At 36.4% G+C, this 26,617-nt stretch overlaps 1 protein-coding gene across 1 annotated transcript; it reads right to left on the minus strand.

The window, feature by feature from the left end:
• CPSF2 (cleavage and polyadenylation specific factor 2) lies at positions 1 to 26,608 on the minus strand. The gene is made up of 16 exons (XM_010968707.3): positions 26,474 to 26,608; positions 23,207 to 23,264; positions 19,867 to 20,049; positions 18,693 to 18,852; positions 18,508 to 18,613; positions 17,398 to 17,527; positions 15,432 to 15,547; positions 14,017 to 14,204; positions 12,788 to 13,078; positions 7,653 to 7,753; positions 7,044 to 7,244; positions 4,585 to 4,737; positions 3,672 to 3,897; positions 2,273 to 2,572; positions 946 to 1,080; positions 1 to 566 (listed from the first exon to the last, which is right to left on the minus strand). The coding sequence occupies exons 3-16, from the start codon at positions 20,013 to 20,015 to the stop codon at positions 474 to 476; spliced, it is 2,349 nt and encodes a 782-aa protein (XP_010967009.1). The 5' UTR covers positions 20,016 to 20,049; positions 23,207 to 23,264; positions 26,474 to 26,608; the 3' UTR covers positions 1 to 473.
• Between the last annotated feature and the right edge of the window lie 9 nt (positions 26,609 to 26,617).

The following is a 26,617-nucleotide window of genomic DNA, read 5'->3' on the forward strand; positions in this document are numbered from 1 at the left end:
TACTCTTTGTTTTGCTTTTAATAGATAGACCTCAAAAAAAACTGCTTTATCAGTTTTTATAGCACATCTTTTCTAAATAAATTCTTACTTTTCATTCCAGAAAATGTAAGAAACAGTTTGCAAGAGTTCATGCAAACGTGTTTCTCTAAGGCCATGAACTGGTTTGCTAAGTTGCATTGTTTTATTCAAGTAAGAAGCCCTTCTGGAACAAGGGGTCTGCAAAGGAAGCCAATTACCTGCAACTCCCGGGCCTGCGCACGTGTGAGGATCTCTAAGACTCTGAAAGCCAGAAGGCAGCACAGTCATTTGAGCATTAGCAAAATGGTTTCTATTTACATTTTTAAAAATCTAATGCATGTTAAGTTTTTCTGGCAGATTCTTTCTGTATGTTACAAAACAAAAAAGCAAAAGCTTAGAATAAGAATCCTTTTTTCTTAGAAAGGTCAAACAGATACTTCTTGACATCATGTCCTTTACACAATGGCATACTGTTCATATAAAAGGTCTCTTATCCTATAAAAATCTTGACAAAGGCAGCCTTCTAATCCAATGCGTCCAGTTTCCGTCTAGAAACCAAGTTAAAAAAAAAAGTTCTTTAGTACATTTTCTACCCATTAATATGCAAATATAATAACCAAAATGTACTAACTAGATTACTTTATGATTGGTCAGGGAATGGACTGCTCTGATTCACGGAATATGGGTATAATATTCAAGTCATGAATTTTACGTAGACACATAGATGTCAGAGGATTCAAATAAAAATTTACAATAAAATTATACATCACGTCTTTGAGTCACTTTTAAAAGACTTCAAGGTCATCATTATGAATATAAATGACTGATTTTCAGTTTGTAAAATTAATTCAATCAAGAATTAGAACTCAAAATAACAAAACATCAGAAGCATTTGTTCAATCCAGTCCTTATTAAAAACACACTTACTCTACGAACTGCTACTTGATTGTTGCAAACGAGTACACCTCCTACAAATTCAGCTTGAATCCCCTCTCGTAAAAGAACTTGTTTGAAGTCGGATAGTCTTGGTTCGTTCATAAAAACTGACTGATGTCCAGGAACCTTAGGTGAGGTTAAAGGGAAAGAATAAACTCAAATAAAACACCAGACACACAGTTATACAGAATAAAGAGAAATAACACATGATCTCTAAGATATTTTCTATTATTCCCTGAAGTCCTTTGACAGATCATTTCAAGACTAAATCACAATCCAACTTGTTATTCTGATTTTTACCTCATTATTTAACATTATAAAGCCCTTCACATTTTCTGAATGTTTCACAATCGATTTTATTAGTCATGCCTTCTAATAACAGAAAGACGTTTGATAATGTTATGCTCTGCACTCACCCACTTGCCTAAAGGGGTCAACTAGAGTGCCAGTAGGCAGAACTGAACCAAAAAGTCATTTTCCGGATCCTGGTCCTTTGTCTAAGTTCAGAGGCTAATTCTCCCCTGATCCCACTTCCACTTTCCTTCCTCCCTCACAGTGAATGCAGTGGATGCCATGGGTTTGACAATCAGAAAGGCAAGCAGTTCAACCTAGTGCTGCTACTTTGAAACTGCTTGGAAGAGTGCCAGCTTTAGCACAGAGAAGAAAGATTCTGATTCCTGCCCCCAATTTCAGGAGTTGTACTAGAAGGGAATCCAATGACAAAGGCTGTCTCTCCATTCTTTACTGCATAGAAAGGCTGAAGACATTACCTGACAGTCATGTAAGACTCTCATGTTATAGTTTTAATATTGTTGTGCGTTAATTACCTGAAAGCTCTGCTAGTTAACCAGGTATCTCTTGAGAACATGTAAATAAAATACTAGACTAGAATTATGCCTATACTTAATAAGATTTCTAACTATATCAAAACCAAAAGTGATTTGAATGGAATTGACAATATACAAAAATGGAGTGCAAGAGTATGACATTCTTAGAAAACTATAAAACTCCTGATTAGAAGCAGGTAGGTGACCCGCATAACGATCAAACTTAATATTTAAAGGTCCATACTGGAAAAACACATCATGAAACAATTACGTATCTTATAAAAAGATTTGCTAAGGGCTTCCTTAATATTGTTAGCATCCCCTAGCCATAGAGGACACACATGCACGCACACAGAAGCAGATCTTGAGTCATCTGTTTCAAAACTCCAAAACAAGCCTATATATGACATTTTAAATGGTTAAAAACATAAAAAGAAAATTCAAAGGACGGCAAACGAAGGGAGAGAGAGAAGCAGCACATGCTTTCTCACCTCATGGGGAGGTAAGGGTTCCAATGTAGGAATGATCTCACTTTCTTCGCCGGTTTCTTTCTCATCATCTCCAAACAGGCTTTTCATGGCCTTCTGCTGCGCTATAACGCTAGAATCTGAAGGAGCGTCCACTTGCATTTCTGAGTCTTCTCCATCATCCTTGAGTTCTCCTTCTTCTAAAATAACTCCTGTGTCCACTTTGGAAACCCTCATGTCTAAGACACCGTCTATCCAAGCTAATTCCGCATCTTTTGCCTTGCAAAACTGAAGGGAGCTGACAAGAGAATCTTTTAATCTCACCTAGATATGATGCAAAGGGGAGAAGAAAAATAAAGCCCACAGAGTATAAATTATTAACTAAATATAACATATTATTACCATTTTCTAACACTAGTACTGTGTATTACAATTTGGAAATCTTTCACTCATCTGATCTTCCCCATAATCCGTAATGAGCTGTAAGATCATTAGGACCCCTATTTACTTTTCTAAATAAAGGTTCTTAACCTTGACTGCACATTGGGATCATACAGAAATCTTTTTTTCAATATTAATGCCAGAGTCCCACCACCAGTGATTCCAATACAACCGATGAGACTCAGGCGAGAACACTGAGTCCTCCTGACTCCCCCAAAGCTCTCCAGATGTGCAGCCGAGGTTGAGAACCACTGATTAGGCTCATCCTCTAGTGCTTGATGCCACTTCAGGAGAACTGACTTGTTTATGGTTTCCTCAATATACCATGCAGTTCCACACCTCCTTGTTCTTGCAATGCTGCTTCCTCTTGTTCTGCCCAGAACGACTTTTCTCCCTGGGGAATTCAATACATTTTTTTCCAGACCAATATAGACATCACTGCTGCCTGAACTGACACCATCTCCCACGATCAGATAGGAGTTTATCAATCTCTCCTCCATGCTATTCCAGCTTTCTGTATCTGTCTCCATTTTTTTTTCAATTAGGAATAGAACCTTAACATCTGTGAATTTTTAGAAAACTTCTGAATTCTTGAACACTCACCATTCCCCTGACCTCTGTACTTTCACAAATGTTACTCCCTCTGCCTGGAACACTTTTTCTCCCTCTCTTTACACCACCCCAACAACCCATCTAAACATCCGTTAGGGTTCAGCCTAGTTGTCACGTCCACCTTTTCTAAACCTCCACATTTGGGCTGGACCCCCCCCTCTTTATACTCTCATAGCATCCTGGACTTCCTCTGGCAGAGGTATAACAGTGCGATAAATGCTACTTCCTTGTTATATGCCCCACAGCCTGTAGGATCTGCCAGGACAAGGGACCATGTCTGTCTCAGTCACCACCGCATTCCTCATGTAACTGTCCTAACCTGCAACAAAAAGTACTTATTCCTATGTGGCTCAACTGCCGGCATATTTACCTGGTAGATGTGAGTTTCACTAGTGGCATCGACTGTTTCGTGTAGCTTTGGCATGTACACCTTAATATCTTTCCCACCAAACGCACGGCAGCACTCTGCGAGATCTTGACTGGCCTCTGGTGGCCCATGGACAATGATCAACTGTCGTGGCTTCATCTGATTGATGATTTTTTTAATGGAATCCCCATCAGAGCGCCCTTCATAGTCTATGTAAGTAACCCTGGCTCTGTAATTAGACAATTATTCAAGCTTACTTTCCTGGTAGGTTAATTCTAAAATTAGATTTTTAAGGGCTTTTATCACCAGGAAAGAAATGTATCGATATGTAAAATGAGGTCTAGGGAATGCCCATGTGTTATACTGGTAATACGCATTACTGAGCTCTCAGCTCTACCCAAGGATGTATACTAAATGGTATCACTACACAAATAACCACTTTGCTTTCTGATGACTGAAAAAAGAACATTCTGAAATGATCATTTACTGGTGTTAACTGCTCTAAACAGAAAGGAAAAGAAAAGGTTCACAGAGGTATTTTTAAGAGTTTAATGCACTAGAGATGTTTAAGTCAAGGAGTTTATTTTATAAAACAGGCACTTAGAAAAATTAAACTTGTGATTTGCACAAGCTCACCTGCTACGAAAAAGACCAGAAAGAATATTTCATCATATAAATGCACAATTTAAAGTTTAACCTCCTTCCTTACCACCAATTCATTCCGGCATTCAAATACCATTAACAAAGGGAAAATACCACCATACTCCACAGGAAGGAACATATATTAAAGTTTTAAAGCACAAACTTACTAGAGGATACTCAGAAATCTCATTTTTGAAACGATGTAAATTATATAATTCAAGTGCTTGAAATTTTACCTAGTAATCTACTTTCAAAATGCAACAAAAGCACTTACTTTATTTCAATAGATTCTGTTGTAGAAATACACTTAGTAGGAACGTCAGATAAATCCTGATCCATAGGTTCATCTCCATTTGTCAGGCCAGACTCTAATTTGCTTTTTTCTTCTTCAGTAGCCTGAAGTTCTGGCACTAAGAAATCCTCTGGTCTAAACAGTAAGTCTCTAATTAGAAGTAGTAACAAGCAAGCTAATATTATTTCACATATATAACTAACTAGTAAATGGCATAATCTTTAGACTCCTCACATATCTCAAGATTCAAATGTACATTTGATACAAAGCCAGTGCAACTTCACAATATTAATTATTAGATGACTGCATATATTATATTGTTCATAACCAACAAGGAGTACACTTTTTTTTAAAACTTGGGGGGGGTGGTAATTAGGTTTATTTATTTATTTATTTTTCTAGAGGACGTACTGGGGATTGAACCCAGGACCTCATGCATGCTAAGCATGCACTCTACCATTTGAGCTATACCTTTTCCCAACTTTTTTTTTTTTTTTTTTAAGGAGTACACTTTAAAACGCGCCATGTAGGCTAGTGAAAAGGCCCTATCCAGGTCATCAGAAGATCTTAGTAGCTCTCATAAGTACGACTGCAACCTGGCCCTGCATTTTTCAATTCTTCTTCTCAGTTTCTGCAGTTTCTCTTGTCAACTCTCAGTCTTTATAAATCTCAGATCTTCTTTGGTTTCCTTAAGACCCCTGATATTCCTTCTCTGCCCAATGAAAACAGATGACTCTCCAATTATGCACATTACAGAGAAGACCGAGATACAAAATCATTAGCTCCCTCGAAAGCTTTCAGCTTTTTTTCCCCACTTTGGTTACCGATATTTTATTAGAAAGCATTTGTCTCTGATGCACATTCCAAATGAGAGCTTCAGCTGGTCTTCTGGAGTCTTTAACACCAGCCTCGCCTTTGGCTCTCACTGCACACAGCTCCTGCTGTCAAAAGCCTTCATCTTTATTTCAACAAACTACTATCACATCTGTTTTCTAGTATCAGAGAGAGTTCTATGTTAGAATTAAAAAGCAAACTTTTTTTTTTAACGTTCTCTCTAACCTCTGTATTTGTCATGGCCCAACCCCATGTCCCCTCACACTCCTTTCTGAGAACCCAGGCCTCTGTCACCCAACACCTAGACTTTAGCTATGGCAGCTTCTAGCCCCTGGAGTCCAATACCTCCAACTGTTATCCACACAACAATAGTAGTTGCAACCACTCAAAGTGCATTTATGAGTCAGGTTCTATGCTAAGTGCCTTAAAACCGCAACCTCATCTAATTCTTACCCCCATTTTTTTGATAAGGAAATTGAAGATAAAGAGCACTGTCCATATGCTAAACAGACTGGCCACTAACTGAAATGGTAAGAAAACTCACCAATACTGTTTAGATTGTTAGTTTTCCTCTCTACTATTTTAGAGGGCCAAGCAGACAGTAGACTTTTCCTAATTAAATCCAAGGACAATCTAAGCCCTCTGTATGCTCAACATAGCATCTTAGGAGTACAAAGAAAGTACAACACCCTAACTGTGTTGGGGTGGCAAGAAAGAAACAGGAGAGTTTTCCAGTAGTTTGTGAGGCCAGATTCAGCAGCCTGAGCTCCTGGGATGGGAAGGTGGAACAAGGCTGAAGGAAAAACATGTGTAAAGGCATGACATGAAAAAACCAAGCAGAAGGAAACTGAGGCAAGGCGGGTACCACCAGAGTAGAGAACGCACCCTGCCGTAACAGAAATACAGAGAAACAAAAGTAGGGAGAAGCCAGATAGTGAAAGACATCGTGCATTGTGCTTAAGGCACTTGACATTTATCGGATCTTTATGCAGGAGAGTAGTGTTTCCAAATTTGTGCTTAGAACATGTGATTTCAGTTGTTTTTCTAATAGTGGGTGTAGATTTTGTAGATTTTCCATGGTTCCATTCATGCTATCTCTTATTCCTCTTATAACCAAAAGGTGTGCAACACTATCTGAGACATGACCCATTCCCCAAACTTAACATAATGCTAGCCATCAAAAGTTCTTTCTTGGGGGTGGGTATAGCTCAGTGGTAGTGCATGGTTAGCATAAGTAAGGTCCTGAGTTCAATTCCCAGTACCTCCATTAAAAAAATTTAAAGTTCTTCCTATAGTATATCTTTCTCCAACGCATGTCCCTTACTTCTCTTTTTAAGTTGGGGGGGAGGTCTTGGTCATCTTTTTAAACCTTTCGCATACCTAAGTAATAAAACTACCAGTTTTCTTTTAATATTAACTCTCTAGACGTTCCTTAACCTTCCTGTTTTTACATTTCAAGCTCCAGGTTTTCTGTGTCTTTCAAGCTGAGGTACTCAGAAACTGACAAAGTGCATGATGGCCAAAAAGACCAAATTCACTGAGTTCAAATGATGACACAGTTAATACCTCCAATCTGCAAGAAAGAAAAATTTGTTTTGCTCACATACTTGATAATTTCGCCATATTCATCCCATTTAATTCTTTCTTCTGGGGCAGGAAACATAGGATAAGACTTTTTAGCCTGTTTGAAGAAACTTCCTTTACGACTGCCTTCACCTTTCATCATCAGGTCATGCTTAGTCTTATGAGCGGATGGCTGGTCAATGTCTTCCTCAACGTCACTTTCATCACTGGAATCTATGTCTGCCCTAAGAAGATTTTGGAAAACATAAAGATCATAAAGTCTCCAAGAGATTTTTAATTAATATTTATAAAATTATTATTAAATTAACGTTCAATATTAATTCAATGATAATAACATCAGAGTGATATTTTGTAAAATATAGCATTAACTGCCAGTTAATAAATACATATTAACATTAGCTTTGAAAGAATTTAGCATTCTAGCATCTTTTTTTCTCTCTCTTTTTAATTGAAGTATATTGTCAGTTTACAATGTCGTGTCAATTTCTGGTAGCACCTTTTGAACGATGTAACAAAAGTTATAGATAAACTCTAAAGAAAATTTAAATTTTTTCAATTAAACTTTTTGTCTAGAAATAAGGTGTAAAATTACTTATATATATAAACTTCTAATCTGTCTGAAAACAACTCACTCTTTTGACTGCTCAAGTTTTTTAGCAGCTTCTTTTTTTAGTTTCTCTTTTTCCAAGTATTCTTCAAGTTCTTTTCCTTCAAGCTTCACACGTTTCCTCAACTGAAGAAAAATGGCAGATGAAAGGAAAACATCAGTATTAGGGGGTTAAGGCAGCGGGGTGTGAGATACATCACATCTCTAAATTGATTCATCATCTTTAAACTGAATTTTCCTCTGAAATTATTCAAGTTTCCATTATGTGCAATTACAGATCCTATTTAGATCAGTACTAAAATTGAGCTGTCACATTTCTAGGATAGATTTAATTTGAATCAAACTGGTTAAAAATCAACCATCAGGAAAAGAAAATACAGAAAAGCATTTTTATAATTTGGTGTCGGTGAGGCCTACACATGACATAAAACCCAAAAGAAAAGGTGAATAAATACGGTGACAGGAAAAGAAAAAAAAACTCTGACATTTTAAATTGCATGAAAATGAAAAGAAAATGAGGAAATAATTTGCAGCACCATTTGACTATCAGAAGCTACTTTTTCCTAAGAGCTCTTTCAAATCAATTAAGACAAAGATGACCAACACATCAAAAATGGACAAAATAATATACAATGTATAAAATAAGAAAAATAACTTATTAATGATTGTTGAAATTTTTAAATGTAATACCACCTTTTAATTTATGAGATGGGCAGTGCTAATTACTAATGGGGAAAGGGTACCTTAGCTATGAAAAAATTAGCATAACTATGTTAGAAAGCAATTTGTCAACTTCTAAAGCTAAACATGTGCTCGTTGTTTAACACAGTGTTTTTACTTCTAGGAATTGATCCTATGGAAATGATCACACAAATACAAGGGAAAAAAAGTACATGACAGCAATGTCTGTTGTGAAAAACTGGACACAACCTCAAAATCCATCAACATGGAATGATTAAGTCAGTAATCAGTCAGTTCTCAAACTTTCTGATCTCTTTTAGACTATTAAAAATGACAGAGAACCCTAAAGAATTTTTGTTTTTTGTAGGTTACATTTATTAAATGTTCACCTTTAATAAATAGTAAAATTATTCATATTTGAATAAATTCAAATTAATATTTTAATATCAGAAATTAAAGCAAATTTAATACACCTGAAACTAACATTGTAAATCAACTATACTTCAATTAAAAATTTTTTAAAAACAGAAATTTAAAAAATATTTATCTGTTCATTAAAAAATAATAAAACCATTCATTACATGTTAACATTAACATCATTTTTTACAAAAGATGATAATTATAGTTTCCAAAGCAAAAAAAATTAGTAAGAAGTATGGCATTATCTTTCATTTTTACAAGTCTCTTTAGTATCTAGCTCAATCGAAGATAGCTGGATTCTCACATCTGCTTCTACATTCAATCTCTTGCAATATATTCTTTTGGTTAAAGTGTATGAAGAAAATCCAGCCTCACAAGGATCACTTGTTGGAAAAGAAAAAACTAAATAGCCTTTTCGTGAATATTCTTCTTTGATATTACATTAAAACTCAAAAAGTGGTGGTTTCTTAAAGGTTAGTTGTAATGCAGAATCTGTAACCATACCAGACAGCTTTTGTACTCTTATATGAAAAGTTACTGATTTATCTTACACTTTGACTGGATCTTTCATTTGTGCATTATTTTGCAACTTCATGCATTAGTAATTTGGAAAATACTGGTTCACTAAGTTACACAGATCTTACAAATGCTGACAATACTTAAAAAAAAATCACATTTGCAAATATCATCAACAATCTCATTAGAAAAGTCTTTTAAGTTTAAATTGTCAATCTCACAGTGATGGGCATAAGTTTTCCAAAATTCTAATTTTCACTTGAAAGTTTCAGTTTTATCAGATTTAGGCAACAAATGCTCTCAATTGTTTTCCTTAGAGTTACAAGCTCAGTTATTCATTTTTGAGAAAATATTTACCAAATATCCCAATCTGAATAAACCTGTCATTAGTTCAAGTAAAACTGGTATTCCAAGAAAAAAGTGGCTAATTTAACTCACAATTCAAAAATTTACACAGGTAGTTTTCTTCCAAACAAACATCATACTTTAGTCCACAACACAGGTGCTTCTGTATACTTTCCATCTTGTCACCCAGATTATTAAAAAAAACTTTTTACTAAAAGGATTTAATAAAATTAATAACTTTTACTGTTTCATCAAGGACATTCTTAAGTGAAACTGACTTTTGTTTAAACTACAAATGTGTGGTGATGAAAAATGCAGTGATTAACTAGCACAGTTTGCTGCCACTGTGATTTACGTGAAGGCACCAGCACTTTACCCACCATTGCCTTCACTCGTCAGTATAAATGTAGGCACAGTAAAAGGCAAATAACATCTTCATACTATTATGAAAAATAGTTTGTAAACTCCATGAAAGGGTCTCCAGTATCCCCCCAGGGTCCTTGCACCATACTTTGGGGAACAACTGGATTTTTAATCACAGTACATGTATATAATGTATTATTTACAAATTACTAAAAAGAATTAATTTATTCAAAAACATTTGAATGTTTACAATATACCACATATTACATAAGGTAAATCTGTATTTACTTTCATTGTTCAAAAATATGTAGACAATTTGGTCCCATTCCTTTTTTAAAGAAATTATACAGATATTTGTAAGTGAATAGAAAAAAAAATCTAGATCATACATGCTTCAAAAATGTCAATAGTCATGAAAACTAAACGTAATGTGCAATCCTGGATGGGATCCTGAACAAAAAAGGGAAGTGTAATTACAAAGGACATTGTTGGAGAAATCACTGAAAGTCAAGTGGGGTCAGTGGATGACATGGCAGCGTATCAGGGCTTACTTCCTTGTCTCAGTGGAAATACTATGGTTTCGCAGGAGAGTGTCCTTGCTTTTAGGTAACACACACTGCTGTGTTTAGAGGTAATGATGGTGTATCTGCAGCTTACTTTCAAGTAGTTTAGAAAAAAAAATCTAATTTTGTGTCTGCGTGTATATAAAGAAGTCATAAGGCAAATCCAGTAAAATGTTGACAATTGGGAAATCTAGGTACACTATTTTTATAACTTTTCTGTTAACTTTGAAATTATTATGACATAAAACTTAACAAAAAAATTAAACCAAAATCAAGTGCTTCTACTGTACAGGATGAAGGAGTGACTTACATGTTACATCTGGCATCCCTCATTTGCCTGGTAGCTTCCTTGGAAATAAGTTCAACTTAGAAAAGTGTCATTATTTTCCTTTAGAATACACTGTTAGCAACTCACAAAGATATCTGTCTTAACCACAAATAAATTTTAACAGAACACTTACCCTGTGATTTAATTTATGCTTGTTGCTATAATAAATTTTTCTCTGTATCTTATTTTTCCAGATATCTAAAATTAATGGCAATATTCAAAAACAGAATAATCAACCCTAAGATATTTTTCTTCTTAGTCTTTCACTGTATTACCTCTAAGCTATTTCTTTTCCTAATCAAATCTACTTCAATTTATTAATCCTTATTCATTTTCTATTTTTAAATGAGTGAGACTTGACTCTAGAGACTGATAAATGTAGATGAAAAAAAACCATACATAGTAAACTCCTATCTAATGTGATCAGAAATTTGGTTTACTACATATTCACTCATTTGGTCATTCATGAATTCAGCCAACACATTTAGCAGGACCTTTGGTGTATCAAGTAGTCAGGTTCTGGGTGCCAGAGACATAAAAAAACAGGATCCCCTTCTCATGGAACTTATCTTCTAGTTGGTAGTAGGAAATGGAAGACAACAAACAAGGAAAGTGTCAGATAGTAATGAATGTTAGGACAAATAAAGTAATGTGCTGGGCTAGCAACTAACTGAATAGTTATTTTAGACTGGTAGTCAGAGAAGGCCTGCCTGAGGAGGTGACCTTTAAACTGAGACTTGAATGACAAGGTGTGGCCATGAGCAAAGATGCAAAGGAACATCACAGAACAAGATCATGATACAGTGTAGAGCACAGAAAATGAGCAATGAGATACGGTCAGAAAAGTGGGCGGAGATCACATCATGTGGGGTCTTGCAAGCCCAGGTAAGGAGTCTGGATTTTATTCAAAGAGGAAGAGGAAGCCATTGGAGGGTTTAAGCAAGGGAGTGACATGAAATGATGAATTTTTAAAAGATGCCTTTGGGAGCTGTAAAATGGGCACAGAGGGTCAGTTTTGCCAGATGAACAGTTCTAGAGACCTGCTGTACACTACTACTACTGCGCTGTACCCTTAAAGCTGGTCAAGATGGTAAATTTCATGTTATGTGTGTTTTACCACAATAAAATGAGGGAGAGGGAGAGACAGAGAGAGAGAAAGAGAGAGAGAGAGGGATCTTTGGCCACTATGAGAAGAAGGGACTAGGGAGTATACAAGTATAAACAGTGAAGCCAGTTAGGAAACTCCTGCCCAGTCCAGGCAAGACCACTTAGCATGGGCTAGGACGATGGTAGTGGGGCTGGAGAGAAGTAGATTTAGGATCTATCTGGAGGTCAAGTCAGTAGGACTCACTGCTGGACTGGGCATGGGTGGTGAGAAAAAGGAACTGAAATTACTAATCTGTCCTTTAGAAGTCAGGGTAGTGGTTATCCTTGGAAGGATAGGGAGGATCAGGAAGGGAGCATCTGGAGTATTGGTAATATTCTATTTCTTGATCTGGGTGTGAACTAGACAGGTGTGTTCAATTTGTGAAAATTCACCATGCTATACATTTATAACATGCACGCTTTTCAGTGTACATTATACTTCAATGAACGTTTTTAAAATTTCTAAATTTGGGGCTTGAGTAAATATCTGGAAAGTGCTGCTGCTCCCTGAGACGAAGAAGACTCAAAAGAACAAGTTTAGGAGGACCATCTACTGAAGAAGGCTACAGATAAAAAGAGTATCATTAGGAAACAGCCAGATTTCACTTAGGGAAAGACTGTGAAAGGAACTTTCAAAGGGTGATGGAGAATATGGTGCATATGTATACCTTCTGAGTATAGTTCCAGAGGGTACCACAGAAGGGTTTTGGGTTTTTTTGGTCACTGATTGTCATAAGCATCATGCATAATGTACCTCCTCAAGCAATTTTAAGACAAAGATCACATACAAGCACTTACCTCTATTTCTGTAATTTTTTCAGAAGGATTATCAATTAGGAAACGTGCTAAAGTCCCAGGAGTAGTTCTGTAAGTCAGAATGATTGAGTTTTTAGGGTCCTGACACCACTGAATAAAGAGATCCCGTGAAAATCCACATTCCAGGTCAGGTTGGCTGGCAAGTACCACTTTAGGGCTAGGTACTCGAGCCAAGTCAGAAAGACCATGACATAGAGACAGATGGCGAAACTGAAATGGATTATTTCTTTTGTCTTCAAAACATCTCATCAATTTATCACTCATCCACTCCACCTAATATGGGGGAAAAAGGTGACAATAATTAGAAAATACTTATAATACACTAGTTAATAGTTACCATGTATGACACTCAAGAAATGAGAATATAATAAAATGCATGTAAAATAGAAAAAAAATTAGAAAAATACTATATTGTAACTTCAATGTACTCTACAACAGTCAACGAGTTCAAGTTCCATCCTGTTTTAAGTCTTTTTTCCATTAATGATTGCTTAAATTTGTGCCACTTTGACAAGAAGCTTATTGTCTGTTTTTATTCCCCATCAGATCCTTCCAGACCAATGTTCAACCCTAAAAATCTAATTTTGCATTATGTATCAGTTATGAGTCACTTTAAATCTTATTCAAAAGGCAGTGTATAAGTGCTAAATATCTTACCCCAGATATTGCTATATCAAGAGAAAGAACTTATTCAAAAGGAAGAAAAAAATGGATTCTAACATGTATATCCCATAAAGTAGGTTCTATTTTTTGCCCCCACTTTACAGATTATGATACTAAGCATTAGAGAAGCAACTTGCCCTATCTGTAAAATGGGGAAAAAACAGAACCTACTTCATAGGACACATAAAGATTAAATTAAATAATACATGTAAAGCACAAAGAACAGTAAGTGGTTGATTTTTAGTTTTTATTATTATTATCATCATCCTCCTCCTCAACAGAAAAAGAAAATCCAAAGGGCAATTAAAACATTGTTTTCCATAAGCCCAACCTCTTGTAGCAAACTTCTTTATTAAAAATGGTAACACGGTGGGGAGGGTATAGCTCAAGTGGTAGAGCACATGCTTAGCATGCACAAGGTCGTGGGTTCAATCCTCAGGACCTCCATTAAAAAAGAAAAAAGAAAAACTAATAATAAATAGACCTAATGACCCCCCCAAAAAATAAATAAATTTAAATTAAAAAAAAATGGTAACATGAAAACAAACCTGGGACTTAGAAAACTCCACCACATTATAACTGACGTTATTGAGGAGTGCCAGTGAGTAAACACCCAGTCCTGCGTCTTTAGTTCTCCAGATTTGATCAAGGAGCTGAGCAAGTTCCAAAACTCTGCCTGCAGTGTCCACTGCTATTAATACATTCCCATCACCTCGAAGTGTTTCCAGGACATTTGCTAGAAAACAAGAACGTAAAATCCATATAGATCGTAACAATACTTTGCTACAAAATTAAAGATAACTTTAGTTCCATGTTTTTACTATAAAGACTATAATTTAAAAATAAGCAATTACTATGCCAGATACAAAATAAAAGAACTTCATTTAGGTTATTACAACCACTTTTTATTCTGTGAATATATCTTCATAGGAGTTGAAAAACAATGCCATTAACTCTCACTTTTGTTTTCACTGAAAAATTATAAATTGGTGGCTTCCAACCCTTTTCACCCAGAGTACACAAAAATGACATATGCACACACTGAGAAAACTGGATGAACAGGCCAAATGCAACCAGCCTAGGGTTTCCAGGTCACTCTGTTCTCACCTGCCTACCCCAATGAACTTTGTTATAAAACATAATTCCCAAATTTATATACATGCACATTTATACTTTATATTAATATACATATATTTTGTATGTATGTGTGCCTGTAGAATAAAATATAATATTCCATCTTCCAACAAGACTTTCTAGATAAAAGTCTGCTTGAAAATATTTAGTAAAATCAAACTCCAGCAAAAACAAATAACAACAAAATCCAAGAATTGAAAACCTTCTTAAAGTCAGAGTAACATGGTATACAAGTCATATTTTTTAAGTAGATATATGAAGGCAGTGGTTTCAAGCATGTTAAAAATGGAATCCAGCTTTCCCTGTTGAATTCCCATGCAGCTTATAAGAAAAGAATGTAAAGTAAAAGGGCTCAAGCCAAAGCAGCAGCAGCCAGGGATGGCCCAGAGGCATCTCCTTAGAATCAAGACTGGATACAGATTAGAGTGTAAAACACCCAACAGCAAGATCAGAGGAGTATCTGCACCCTCACTTATCTCCTTTGTTCATTTTTCTTTTACAGTGTAAACGTTTCTCTAGTAGATTTATATGAGATCTTTGTATGTTTTGGTGTTCCCTAGACATGTACCAGTGAGTGCCAGGGAGAGCTACTACATGCTGAACAGCAGGAGTGAGCCTCTCTTTATACCTATCCCACAAAAGTTAAATTCAAACCAACTAAAGCATCTTTTGTAAACATATTGACATAGTCACATAGTATTTTTTCAAAAATGCTAGAGTAAGTCAATCTCTTATAACAAGAAACGTGTCAGAAAGAACAGGCTAAACAGTAATTCCTACTGCCATGCATGTCCACAGCTCTGGAGAAAGGACTGCGTGTAACACATACTCAGAAGTTGCTCGTCTCTTTGTTTTCTCCTGGGCTGCACATACGTAGCATTAAACGAATCTGTGATAAGTAGGGAAGGTCTGCTTAGCATTTCCAGGGAACATCCATTTAAGTGGCTATAACAAAGTAGAGGAAGAGAAAAAAAAAAAAGTAGAGGAAGAGGAATGTTTTACATCACTTCAAATAAACAACAGCCTATCTCACCTAAAAAATACACAATTTCTTTTATAAGGTTTTTTTCCTTTTCTGACTATAAAAGTCGATATTGATAAGAAAATCTGGTAAATTCAAGAAGGAAAATTAACATCTTCCAGAGTACCATCACTCAAAGAAAATCGATATAATATTTTGGTGTACATCCTTCTAAGTACATAAATAAATTTTTCTATGCATATATATGTGTATATATTTCACAAGGGTGATATCCCATGTATGTGCCTATATACTCAGTTCTGTATCCAGGTTTTCTCCCATGACATTAAAATCATTTTCTAAATTTAATTTTTAACAATTATAAAAACTTTCTGTTGTGTCTGTACAATATTTATTTGGTCATTTCCCTTTATTGATATTTAGGTTACTTTTCTTGCCATTATAAATAATCTCTCAAAGCACACTTTTACAAAAAGCTTCAGTTGCATTTCTAATTGTTTCTTCAGGACACATTCCTAGAAATGTATTTACTGGAATAAACGATATTGCTAAATGGCTGTCCAGAAAGGTTTAACCTTTTTCAGAAAGCTCTCTCTTTTCCAGAAAGATTCAACCAGAAAGACTGACCAACTCAAGAAAAGTTTCCATTTAAAAACAATTTTAATGGGATTTAATTTTAAAAATCATTATTACTTAAATTTTCTCTTTTGACTTTATAACTTTTGTTCATTTTGTAACTAGTATCTTTTTGATTGATTAAGACCTAGTCTTAGAAATAAGCCTTTAGTCAACTTGCTGTGAAGAGTTTCCCTAGTTCATAGGTTTTTGTTTGTTTGTTTGTTTTTGATAGAGGTACTGGGAATTGAACCCAGGACAGGGTGCATGCTAAGCACACGCTCTACCACTGAGCTATTTCCCTCCCCCCATAGGTCTTTTAATTTAGTTTATTGTTTCAGACATTTTGAACCTATCTGTAATCAAATCTATCAGGGCTTTCCTTTGTAACTTGGTCTACTGCCTTTCTCCTTACCAAGTCTTTCCCAAATAAGAGATCAGACTTGCCAACATTGTTTCATTTTCTATTTAATTCTAACCCACCTGAAATTTATTTTATTAGGTGGTAAAAAAAGACAGAAGTTTTTCCCAAAAACTTTGAATGCCATTTATTTAAATACCCACACTTTCCTCATAAACCTGTGATTATAAGAGCCTAAAATTCAATTTATTAATCTCAAATTTTTCTTAATAAAAGATACAAAAGATCTTGAGACTATTGTAACGTAATATAAAATAGCTATGAACTTAATGTACAGAAATTACAAAAGTAATTTCAATTTTAAAGTAATGCTGTGAGTACAAAATGAAGTATATAAAATTAGACTACTGTGTCCCCTTCTATAGGAAGCCTGACTTTAAGTAGTAATATTAGATGGTAGTTATTGACGTTAACAAAAAACAAAAGCAAAACAAAACAAAAATCCTACCTGAAAAGTTTCTTTAAATAGCAGGTCAAGAGCATATAAAATATAGTTTGATGTACAAAACTTAATCTCTTTTGCAACATCTCCAGAGAGATATCTGTTTTATAGAGTGGATACTTGCATGTAAATTTCAAAACAGTGTCTTTTATCTCATATCAAACTTTTCCCCTTACAAGGCAAATAATTAAGTAATTTTGAAAACATTCACCATTTGGTGCTTTTAAATTGCTCTAGATTTCTGGTTAAAAAAATAACTTTGTTTCTAATTTTTCCCCCAAAGAATGAAATAATACCAACTGCATTTCCACTAGCTTTTGTCTTGCTATACCTACATCTCCCTCTTGTGGTTGAAGTCAACTGCATAAACAATTTCTTCTTCTCCATCTTTGACTATTTTCCATATTGTTCCACCTATCATATGACCAGCCGGCAGAGGTGTGATAGACAAGCCATGTCCTTTACCTATGTCAGCAAGACAATGACAAAACTCAGATTTCTTTTTACAACCCTCAAAAAAGGTAATTTATTTGTAAGCCATTTTTTCATAGGTTAACATATGCAATGATACAAAATTCAAAAGTAAAAAGGCATATAGTGAAATGCAAGTCTCTGCCTCCTGTCCCCCAACTTCTGCCTTCCCTCATGGAGACAAACACTTGTCATTTTGTTAGTATTTCTGCAGACATATTTGTGCAGATAGATAGAAGGTTAGAGACTGCCATTACTATTAAATTATTTAGCAGGAATAATACATTTTAATATTTATATTCTGCACACAATTCTCAAGGGTTTCCACCTTTACTAGTCTCTAAATTGACAACAATTCAAACCTCCTTATGGTAAAGAATTTATCCTACAGAAAAATTTAGTACAAACAAAGCTGTTGAGACCACTGTTACTGCTTGGCTAAGTCTTCATCGTCCATTGCTGCACCATTTTTTCATATTTATGAAAACCTTTTAATATAATTCTCTCTATATATGATAAACATATACTTAATATATGACTTCCTGACCTAATTAAATGATAAAATTTTTGATGTTCGATTCCAGAATTAAGTCACGCTCTACTCTGTGCTGCGACAGCACTTCATTTACCTCAATCACTACACTCCGTCCTCCGGGCTACTTCATCTCCTCAACCTAACTGTGAGTTCCGAGGAGGAGGATCTGGCCACATTACTTTTGTGCACCGTAAACACTCAACAAGTCTTTCCCAGACTAATGTGAAAAGGCCTGAGCTATTACATTCTGTTAGAATTTGGTCTGGAATATTTTAAAATTCAAATGGCCTGGGGGAAGTTCACAGTTCCCTGTAAAAAAATGCTAATCTTTTATTCTTCAGACCATAGTGCTTGTAATTTTTACTAGAAATTCCCCTTGTACTTTTCAGTAAGTTAAACCTCATTAGTCTGATTATTTACTACCGGAAACATTTTTTACCTTTCAAATTCACAATCTGAGAGAATTTTAACTGCTGTATTTTATCAAAGGCTGCATCCACATCATCTAGTGTAAAGAGTGTAAAATCTTCTGTATTGTGTCGGGACTAAAAGAAAAATACAAATAAATGGTTAAAAATGATCACTGCAGGAGTGTTAGAAAATGTTTTTAATTGCTTAAGTTACCTGATAAAGGTCATACATGAACATCTGTCCCATTTTATAAACAGGAATGGTTGCATAGATAGCACAGTTCAGACCCAACTTTCCAACAGCATACGGGAGGGCCCCCAGGTGGAGGGGATCGGGGTGAGACAACAGCACTGCATCGATCTGGTGAACATGCCTAGAACACAGTCAGAATGACCATTTTTCAAATCTTGTTCTCAAGGGTAAAGGCAGGATACTCAAAATTAATTTGCCAGTTGTGATTCCTCTCAGTATTCTGAATTAAAGACTATGCTGGGGTAAAAGAGCAAAACTAAGAACTAAAATTATGTTACCTATGAATTTCAATTATTACTACCCTGTCCTGCATAGATATCAAAAATTATGGTGTGAGCTGCACATAAATATGTGGTGTCTAGACATATTTTTTTAAAGGTAAAAAAGTAGACACCATATGTAAGCTAATTTCAAAAGGTTATCTTGTATACTATTAAGTTCAAGAACTTGTTAAGGAAAGGATATTTAAAAGGTCACATATTTCTCACAGATTTTTGTCTCAGCTTTTAGCATGGTGACTGACAGTACATTCATTACAGTAAAATTTTAATCAATGAAAGATACGTTCTCACTGACAAAAGAAATTAGTAAGAAAAAAATTTTTGCTACAAGTTCTAAGTTTTTTAAATGTTTAAGTCCTCGTTCCTTCCATAATTAGCATAATACTGCAAACATAACTAAATTTTTATTTGATGGATTGAGTATCCTTTTGAATCTGATGGTCTTAATTCGAAGCACCCATTCTCAAATGTCTCACATCAAAAGAAACAGAAAATATGCTAATGTTATCTGACTGTAGAACTTTTACATGGGAGGTTTTTCCTCTCTTCAAATTCTTATAAACTTAATCTTGCTCTTTTCTAAAATTAGGGTGCAAAAATTTCTACAGCGATCCACTGGCCAACTAACAACTTAAGATTTTGCTGAATTTCAATAAACACAGCTTATAAGTCAACAAAAACTATACCAATAAAAACAGTCATTATTTGGCTCTTTGGCATATGTAGAATGAAACTGTTTACTATAAACTAAATTAGAGGAAAAAAGCAAACACTGTGTAACATAAAAATGGTATCATAGTGAAGAAAAGAGAAGTTGATTTATTAAAAGGGTAGAAGTATTAACAGTAACTTACTTCCTCAGAGAATCTATAATATCCATAGAAAAATGCTCATCCCAGCCACAGTCCAATAAAAATCTAAATTCATCGACTTGGAGAAGATAGCAAAGAGCAGATTCTTCTTGGACCCCAGAAAGGGTAGTTAATTTGATAATAGATGTCATTTTTTTTGGTCCAATCACAACAATCCAAAAGTTTCTTTCAACAGAAATAAAAATATAATTAAACATAAAAGCACAGTTATTTTAAAGACCTATTTCCATCACTGTTAAGTATAAAGTTAAAATATAATCTTACACACTATTGTTAACGAAGAGTCCTTCAGTGGATCCCCAGTGTGATTTAATGAAAAGTAGCGGACTTTGGAATCAGACTTATGTTTGAAACTCCAGTATGGTTCTGGAAAGTTAATTAAACTCTTCCTCACTTCTGTATCCTAGTTTATGAAACATGAGTATTAATATATTCATAAAAAGGATGTTGGAAGATTTCAAATAATATGTAAATTACCTAGAATGGAGATACCAAGTTCCTCAATAAATGAAGGTGTATTAAAGTAGTGAACCTATCCTTCATGGTGAACTTGTTTCTCCTTTATTTTGCTCTGTGATGGTAGTGATTTCATTGCATTATAGTTATTAGTTTATGTGTCTTTCTCTCCAATTAGACTAGTGGTCCTTATATAAAGGGAATTTTCCCCCTGGAGAATCTGATAAAAAGCTATGGGCCTTTCCTTCTCCTCCCAATCTTTAAAAGAAAACAAAAAGGCCCTTATACACATAGAAATTCATATACTTTTCAAGGAGTTTAACGTTAAGAACCCTTGCACCGGAATGTGAGTAAGTAAAAAAACAGAGGTAGTATTTTATGTTTGCAATTTCTAAAAGAGAAGCTGACACACAGTAAGTGCTCACCACATATTTGATGGAATGTATGTTGGGATGCCAACCACATATTTCAAGAAGATACAACATCAACATATCTATTGGGATTTAGGACCCAGAATTGTGTGCTATTAAGCAGATGTTATTTAAAAACATTCATTAACAAAAGTACATATCTACAGCAACATTTCAGATCTTAGCCCCTTAAAATAAATTAGCCTTTCCTGCAAACCTGATGATCCCTCACCATCTGTCCAAGGTTATATCAACAAACCAAGGCAAATTGCCCACCTTTCCTAAAGCCTGTCAGGGGGTTAGCCCACCACATCTCCCATCCTTGTTTACCTTGGTCACAGCCAAAGATCCAAGACTCCTAGGCTGTCCATTATCACTGACGTGTACATCTTCTAGTTGGACCTAATCCGCTAACTCTTCTCCCTCCCAAATCCTTTCAGTGTGCCCCCTGGAACTATTATACCCTCCTGTAACTTTAATCTCTTCTCTGAAGCTTCTCCTCACCTGCTAATCTTCACAGAAACCTGGCTCTTCTCAAAGGATACTGTTTCTCCTGCAGCCTTCTCAAGAGGCCTTCTTTTCTCTTGAACTTCCCGACCTCAGAGACTTTCCATCTCTAAGACTATTACTTCACATCTCTTCTCTGCTCAAGCATTATGTACCTCTCCCTCCATCCTATTCTCATGTCATCATCTCACCTTATTCTTTAGTTAGAAAATAAAAGTAATCAGACACTAACTCCTCATTTTCCAATACTGCATCTGTTAACCTATCTGCATGCACACGATTGCGTCCATCATATGGAACAAATAGCCCAGCTCTCATCCAAGGCCAAGCCCCTGCGTGTGCTCTGAATCCCACTGTCATTTACTTCCGTAGAACTTAACTTCTTCAGTCACTCCCTTCTTCCACTGCAGCATCAATGTATCACTGATGTACCAATCCTATTAGCATACAAAGATACTCTAGAATTCCCAACTTAAAAGAACTCTCTCTGAATCCTACAATCTCTGGCCACTGCTTCATCATTTCTATGCTCCCCTTTCACAGCAAAACTTCTCAGAATATTTGCCCACAATTGTGTCTCCACTTTCTCACCTCACACTCACACTACCAAATCTGATGTCTTTCCCCACCATTTCACTAGAAGAGCTTTCATCAAGGTCACTGACAAACCTATACAACTTAAGCCAGTGGACATTTCTGTGGCCTCAACTTACTGGAAACTGTAGCAGCATTCAACAAAATTAACTGCTTCAACCTCCTGGAAACACCGTCTCTGGCAGAGGGTCTGTCAACCCTCTCCTGGCTTTCCTGATACCTCCAAATGGTCATTCCTCACTAGCCTTGGTTAATTACTCTTTCTCTCTTCAGCCTCTAAATGTGGCAGTGCTTTGTAGTGGGACTTTCTTTTTCTCCTTTTCTCTCTAGGTGATCTTATCCAGTCCCACAGCTTTAAATCGCATCTGGTCTCTGATGGCATCATCCTTGATTCCTTCTTTTATTTGTTTCCCACATCCAATCCATCAGTAAGTCCCACATTTTTTTTTTTTACCTCCATTACATTTCTCAAAGATAACCTCAAATATTTCCTTCTATCTCCACTGTCACCAAGATCTCTAACTAGTTTGTGTATTTTCCTTGCCTCAAGTTTATTTTCTCAGAGACGTTTTCTGACCACCCTGAAGTCCATCCCCACCTCAGTTACATCCTATGATGTGTATTTTCCTTTTCTTTTCCTTAAAATTCTTAGTGCTCATTCGATACTTGCTGCTTATTTTAATCACTTTGTCCCTGCCTTTCTCTCCTCTTAACCTCCACACCAGAATGATGACTCCATGAAAGCAGAGTGTCTATTTTGATCACAGTACATGCTTATTAAATGAATAAATGAGGATGGCTAGTATTAAATGAGCTTAGTGCTGTCATCACACCATTAATAGCTACCTATTTACATGCACTTCCTCTTGCTTGGGAGAGCTCTCTGAGTGCAGGACGGGGTTTGATCTATTTTTGTATCCTTACTGTATTAGGACATGTCTTACATATAGTGGTTGTTTAATAATTAGCTGTTGAAACAGATAAGTTAAAAATATATTGACTTTAGTGTGTTCCTATTTGTAATATAGGAGAAGTACAAGGATACTAATTCTCTATTTGATTTAAAATGTTCATAAATAAAATTTTGGAAAGGACTTAAAATTCTCTCTGCCAAAAAGCTCCCTGTATCATAATTATATTAATGGCCTAAGAGCAACTCTTTTCCTGCTCAAATCTACCTTACTCCCACTTTCTTTGATTATGAAATGAAAATACAAAGTATCTTACAGATAGAAATGAATGAGTTCATGTTCTTTTTGCAGACAGACCCAGATATCAATAGATGAAAAGATATTTTTATTACAATTGCTTATAATATAATAAAGCTGTGTCTTTATTAGACAGCTTTTACTTACTGATATCTCAGTTGTATATAGGATGAAACACCAGGAATTCAAAGGAGTTCTTTACAATCTAAAAAATAAAGAAATAAGAGTCTCGTGACTGTGAATAATGATTTACTTCTGTTTTTAATCTGCTATTTAACTTCTATCTTGCCCTAAGATGAACACCATGAGCAGCAGCAAGCGAATATATGGTCCTTTTTTCAAAGAGAAACTTGTCATAATTTTAGGAAGCTTAAGCTTACATAAAACAAAGAAGGATTAGACAATAAAAGACAAAAGTAAATAACAAAGTAGTAATAATCAGGGGCTGAAACATGCAGTTTAGGAAATAAGATTTTAAAAACTGACATTAGCTTGTTAGTGAGAATCATAAAAAGAAGTGGGATCTTAAATTATTTGTCAAGGTCGGTCATGGATAGAAAGAGACAAAGAGAAAGGTATTCAAAATGGGGAATAACATGGTCAAAGGCATAAAACAAAAACTTACAGAGTACCAGTGACAAAACTAGCCTGGCACTTTCACATAAGCAAAACATGAAAGAAAAGTCCTAATGGATAAAAAAGGGCCAGTTAATGAAAGGTCTTGGAAACTATGGGCCTAGTTTGAACAGAGAACAGGCAACAGACATTGTAAGATCAATTATCAAGTGAGATGACGTAATATAGGTAATACTGTAGTTTAGAAATTTAGCAGGTGTCTATGATTGATCAGATAAAGAAGACAGAGAAAGTAGAGAGATAAAAAAGAAGAGAATTTAGCAGCCCACTTCCTCCTTTCAACTTTGCTGGTTCTATTTTGAGACTGAATTTCTTTAGCCTCAAATGTACTTAATAACTCTGTAACAAGAATTCATTAGTCGTTATCCAAGTAACCAAGGCTTGAAACTCCACATGTTTGATTCCTTCCTTTACCTCCTGAATAGACTGTTACCAACTCCTGATTATTTCCCCCTGGAATGCCTTGTACATTTGTCATTCCCTTTCCATTCCTACAGCAAGTACCTTAATACAGGGCCTCATTACCTTACATTTGGGTTTCTGTTTCTTTGTCTCCAATCTTTCATCCCTTCACCTCAACCTAAACCTTACTGCCAGATTAATATTCCAAAACACCCCTGCACCTATGATCCCTTGCTCAGAAATTTCTGAAGGCTTCTTACTATTTAAAAGAACAAAACCTGAATGCCTTCACTGGCAACGCAGAGTGCCAGCAAGGTGCGCAGACATCACTGCTGACCGTCATCTTAAGGCCCCACTCAAATTCCACCTCCTCACTGATCCTTCCGTCATTTGTCTAGACCAGAACAGCTCTGTCCAACAGAAATATCGTGCAAGCCACAAATGTAATTAAAACTTTTTTCATAGCCACGATGAAGTTTTACAGGTGAAATTAATTTTATTTAACCCACTATATCAAAAATATTCTCACTTCAACAGGTAATCATTATTAAGAAATTACTGGGGGGGGGGGGTTTGGGGTACTAAGTCTTCAAAATTCAGTGTGTATTTTATATTCACAGCACATCTCAATTCGAACCAACCACAATTGCAAGTGCTCAACAGTTACATGTAGCTAATAGTCTAGATCTAGACTCTAAAATCAAGGCTTTGGACTGTGGAGCATTGTGCTTTGCCACTCCTAAAGTGCAGGTTGGCACCATTCTAGTTTTATGTACATGTCTTAGACTTAATTTTAATAGTATCACCAACCACTTAGTCTCCTAGACTAAAAATTCTTTATCACCCTCTTCCCACCAAATTGGCTGCCACCAGTTGAATTCTATTTGACATTTCAGAAATATCTCTCTGACATCCTTTACTATTCTTCCTCAGGGAGGCACTCATTACCTTACCTGAATGATTGCAATTTCCTCTCATCTAGTTCCAAGCTGATCCTCCATACAGCTATCAGAGAGACAGTCCTGAAAACTAAATATCCTCATGCCCCTTCCTTGTGCAAAGTAGTCATCAGCTTCCTGTTAAACACTAAATATAATCTAAATACCTTTGTTGGGAATCAAAGTCCTTCACAAGTTTATCTCAATCTCCCTCTTACTTCACCAACCACCCCTGTGCTGCACGATCAAGCACATTCATTCTCCTGCTCTCCCAACGTAAGCCAAAACTTCTCCAAACTCTCTGTATCCCTGTACTGCATCCCGATGACCTCATCAGCTTCCCAGCTCAAATATTTATCCCTTTAAAAAGCTATGTTGGTGTCTCCAGGCAATGTTATTTATTTTCATCCACCACAAGTGGGCACAAAGAATATATGTTGAATGGAAGTTAAATGTATAGGGGAAGAGCAAAAGCGAAATCTCTCAATTTCCAATACCAAGCACAGCGCTCAAAGCAACATAAATGTGTACTGAAAGGAACGAAGTCTCATCATATCATAAATTCTTTCTGGGCAGTGATTTTTAACCGACACCATTTCACCTTAAATCATCTATCACAGTTACTTGCTCTCTCACTAGCGATCGTGCACGTTGATGACAACTAAGGGGAACCATGCACAATCTAAGGGAAAAGGAAGGAATCTGGGTTAGCCCTGGGGGTCAAGTGAGAGAAGTCTCCTCTTGTTCAGTTCCGGGAGAGCACTGGTTTCGTAACAGGATCAAAGGGGTTGTAAAATAAAAACTCAGAGCACGAGCAATTGATAACGCAGGTTGCCTGGTCACAGGAAGCCAGGCTTGCCGGAGTTAAAATTATTCTGACCTGTTCACTCAAGAGCGTGTAAATAGAGCGATGATGCTGGAAGCGCTCAAAGGCGACGCTACAGGGGAGGGGGGCGACGGTTTTAATAAAGCTTGCTAACGTCTTAAAGGTCTTTGGAGTGGATTAACTAAAAAGGACCCCTACTTTGTGCCCTGTAGCCTCGTGGTCTCTCAACCCGGGACGACGGGAAGACCCCGAGCGAGGAGGCTGAAAACAAGGTAGTCACAAGGCTAAGGAGCCAAGGCTGGCGTCGGATTAACTCCTCCAGCCCCGAGAGACTGAACAGGCGGAGGGAAAGAGCGAAAAGGAGGGAAGGAGAGCATGGGAGTGAATCGTAGGGGCTGCCATAAAAGACCAGGAGCTTTAGACCCACGGAGAAGTCACTCTCTTTCCCTCGCTGAGCACTTCCGCCAGGAACGACCAGGACAGTCGCAACCGAAAGCCCAGGAGCACGTCCCCGGCGGAGACCCGGTCGGAGTCGGAGCCAGGCTTTTCTCTGGCTCCGAGGACACCCCCTCCCCCCCCAAAGGAGCACGGCTTTTTTCCGCCCCCACTTGCCTCGTCAGTCCTCCCCAAACGCCGTCCACTGCCCTTCCCAGCCCCTAGTCGGAATCCAGATTCAAGAGCGAGGAAAGCTGATGTTGGCTCAGCGGCGCCCGTGACGATCAGCCAGCAGAATCCCCTCAGTGGCGGCCGCCATCT

This window comes from Camelus bactrianus, chromosome 6 (assembly GCF_048773025.1).
Source record: "Camelus bactrianus isolate YW-2024 breed Bactrian camel chromosome 6, ASM4877302v1, whole genome shotgun sequence".
NCBI lineage: Eukaryota > Metazoa > Chordata > Mammalia > Artiodactyla > Camelidae > Camelus > Camelus bactrianus.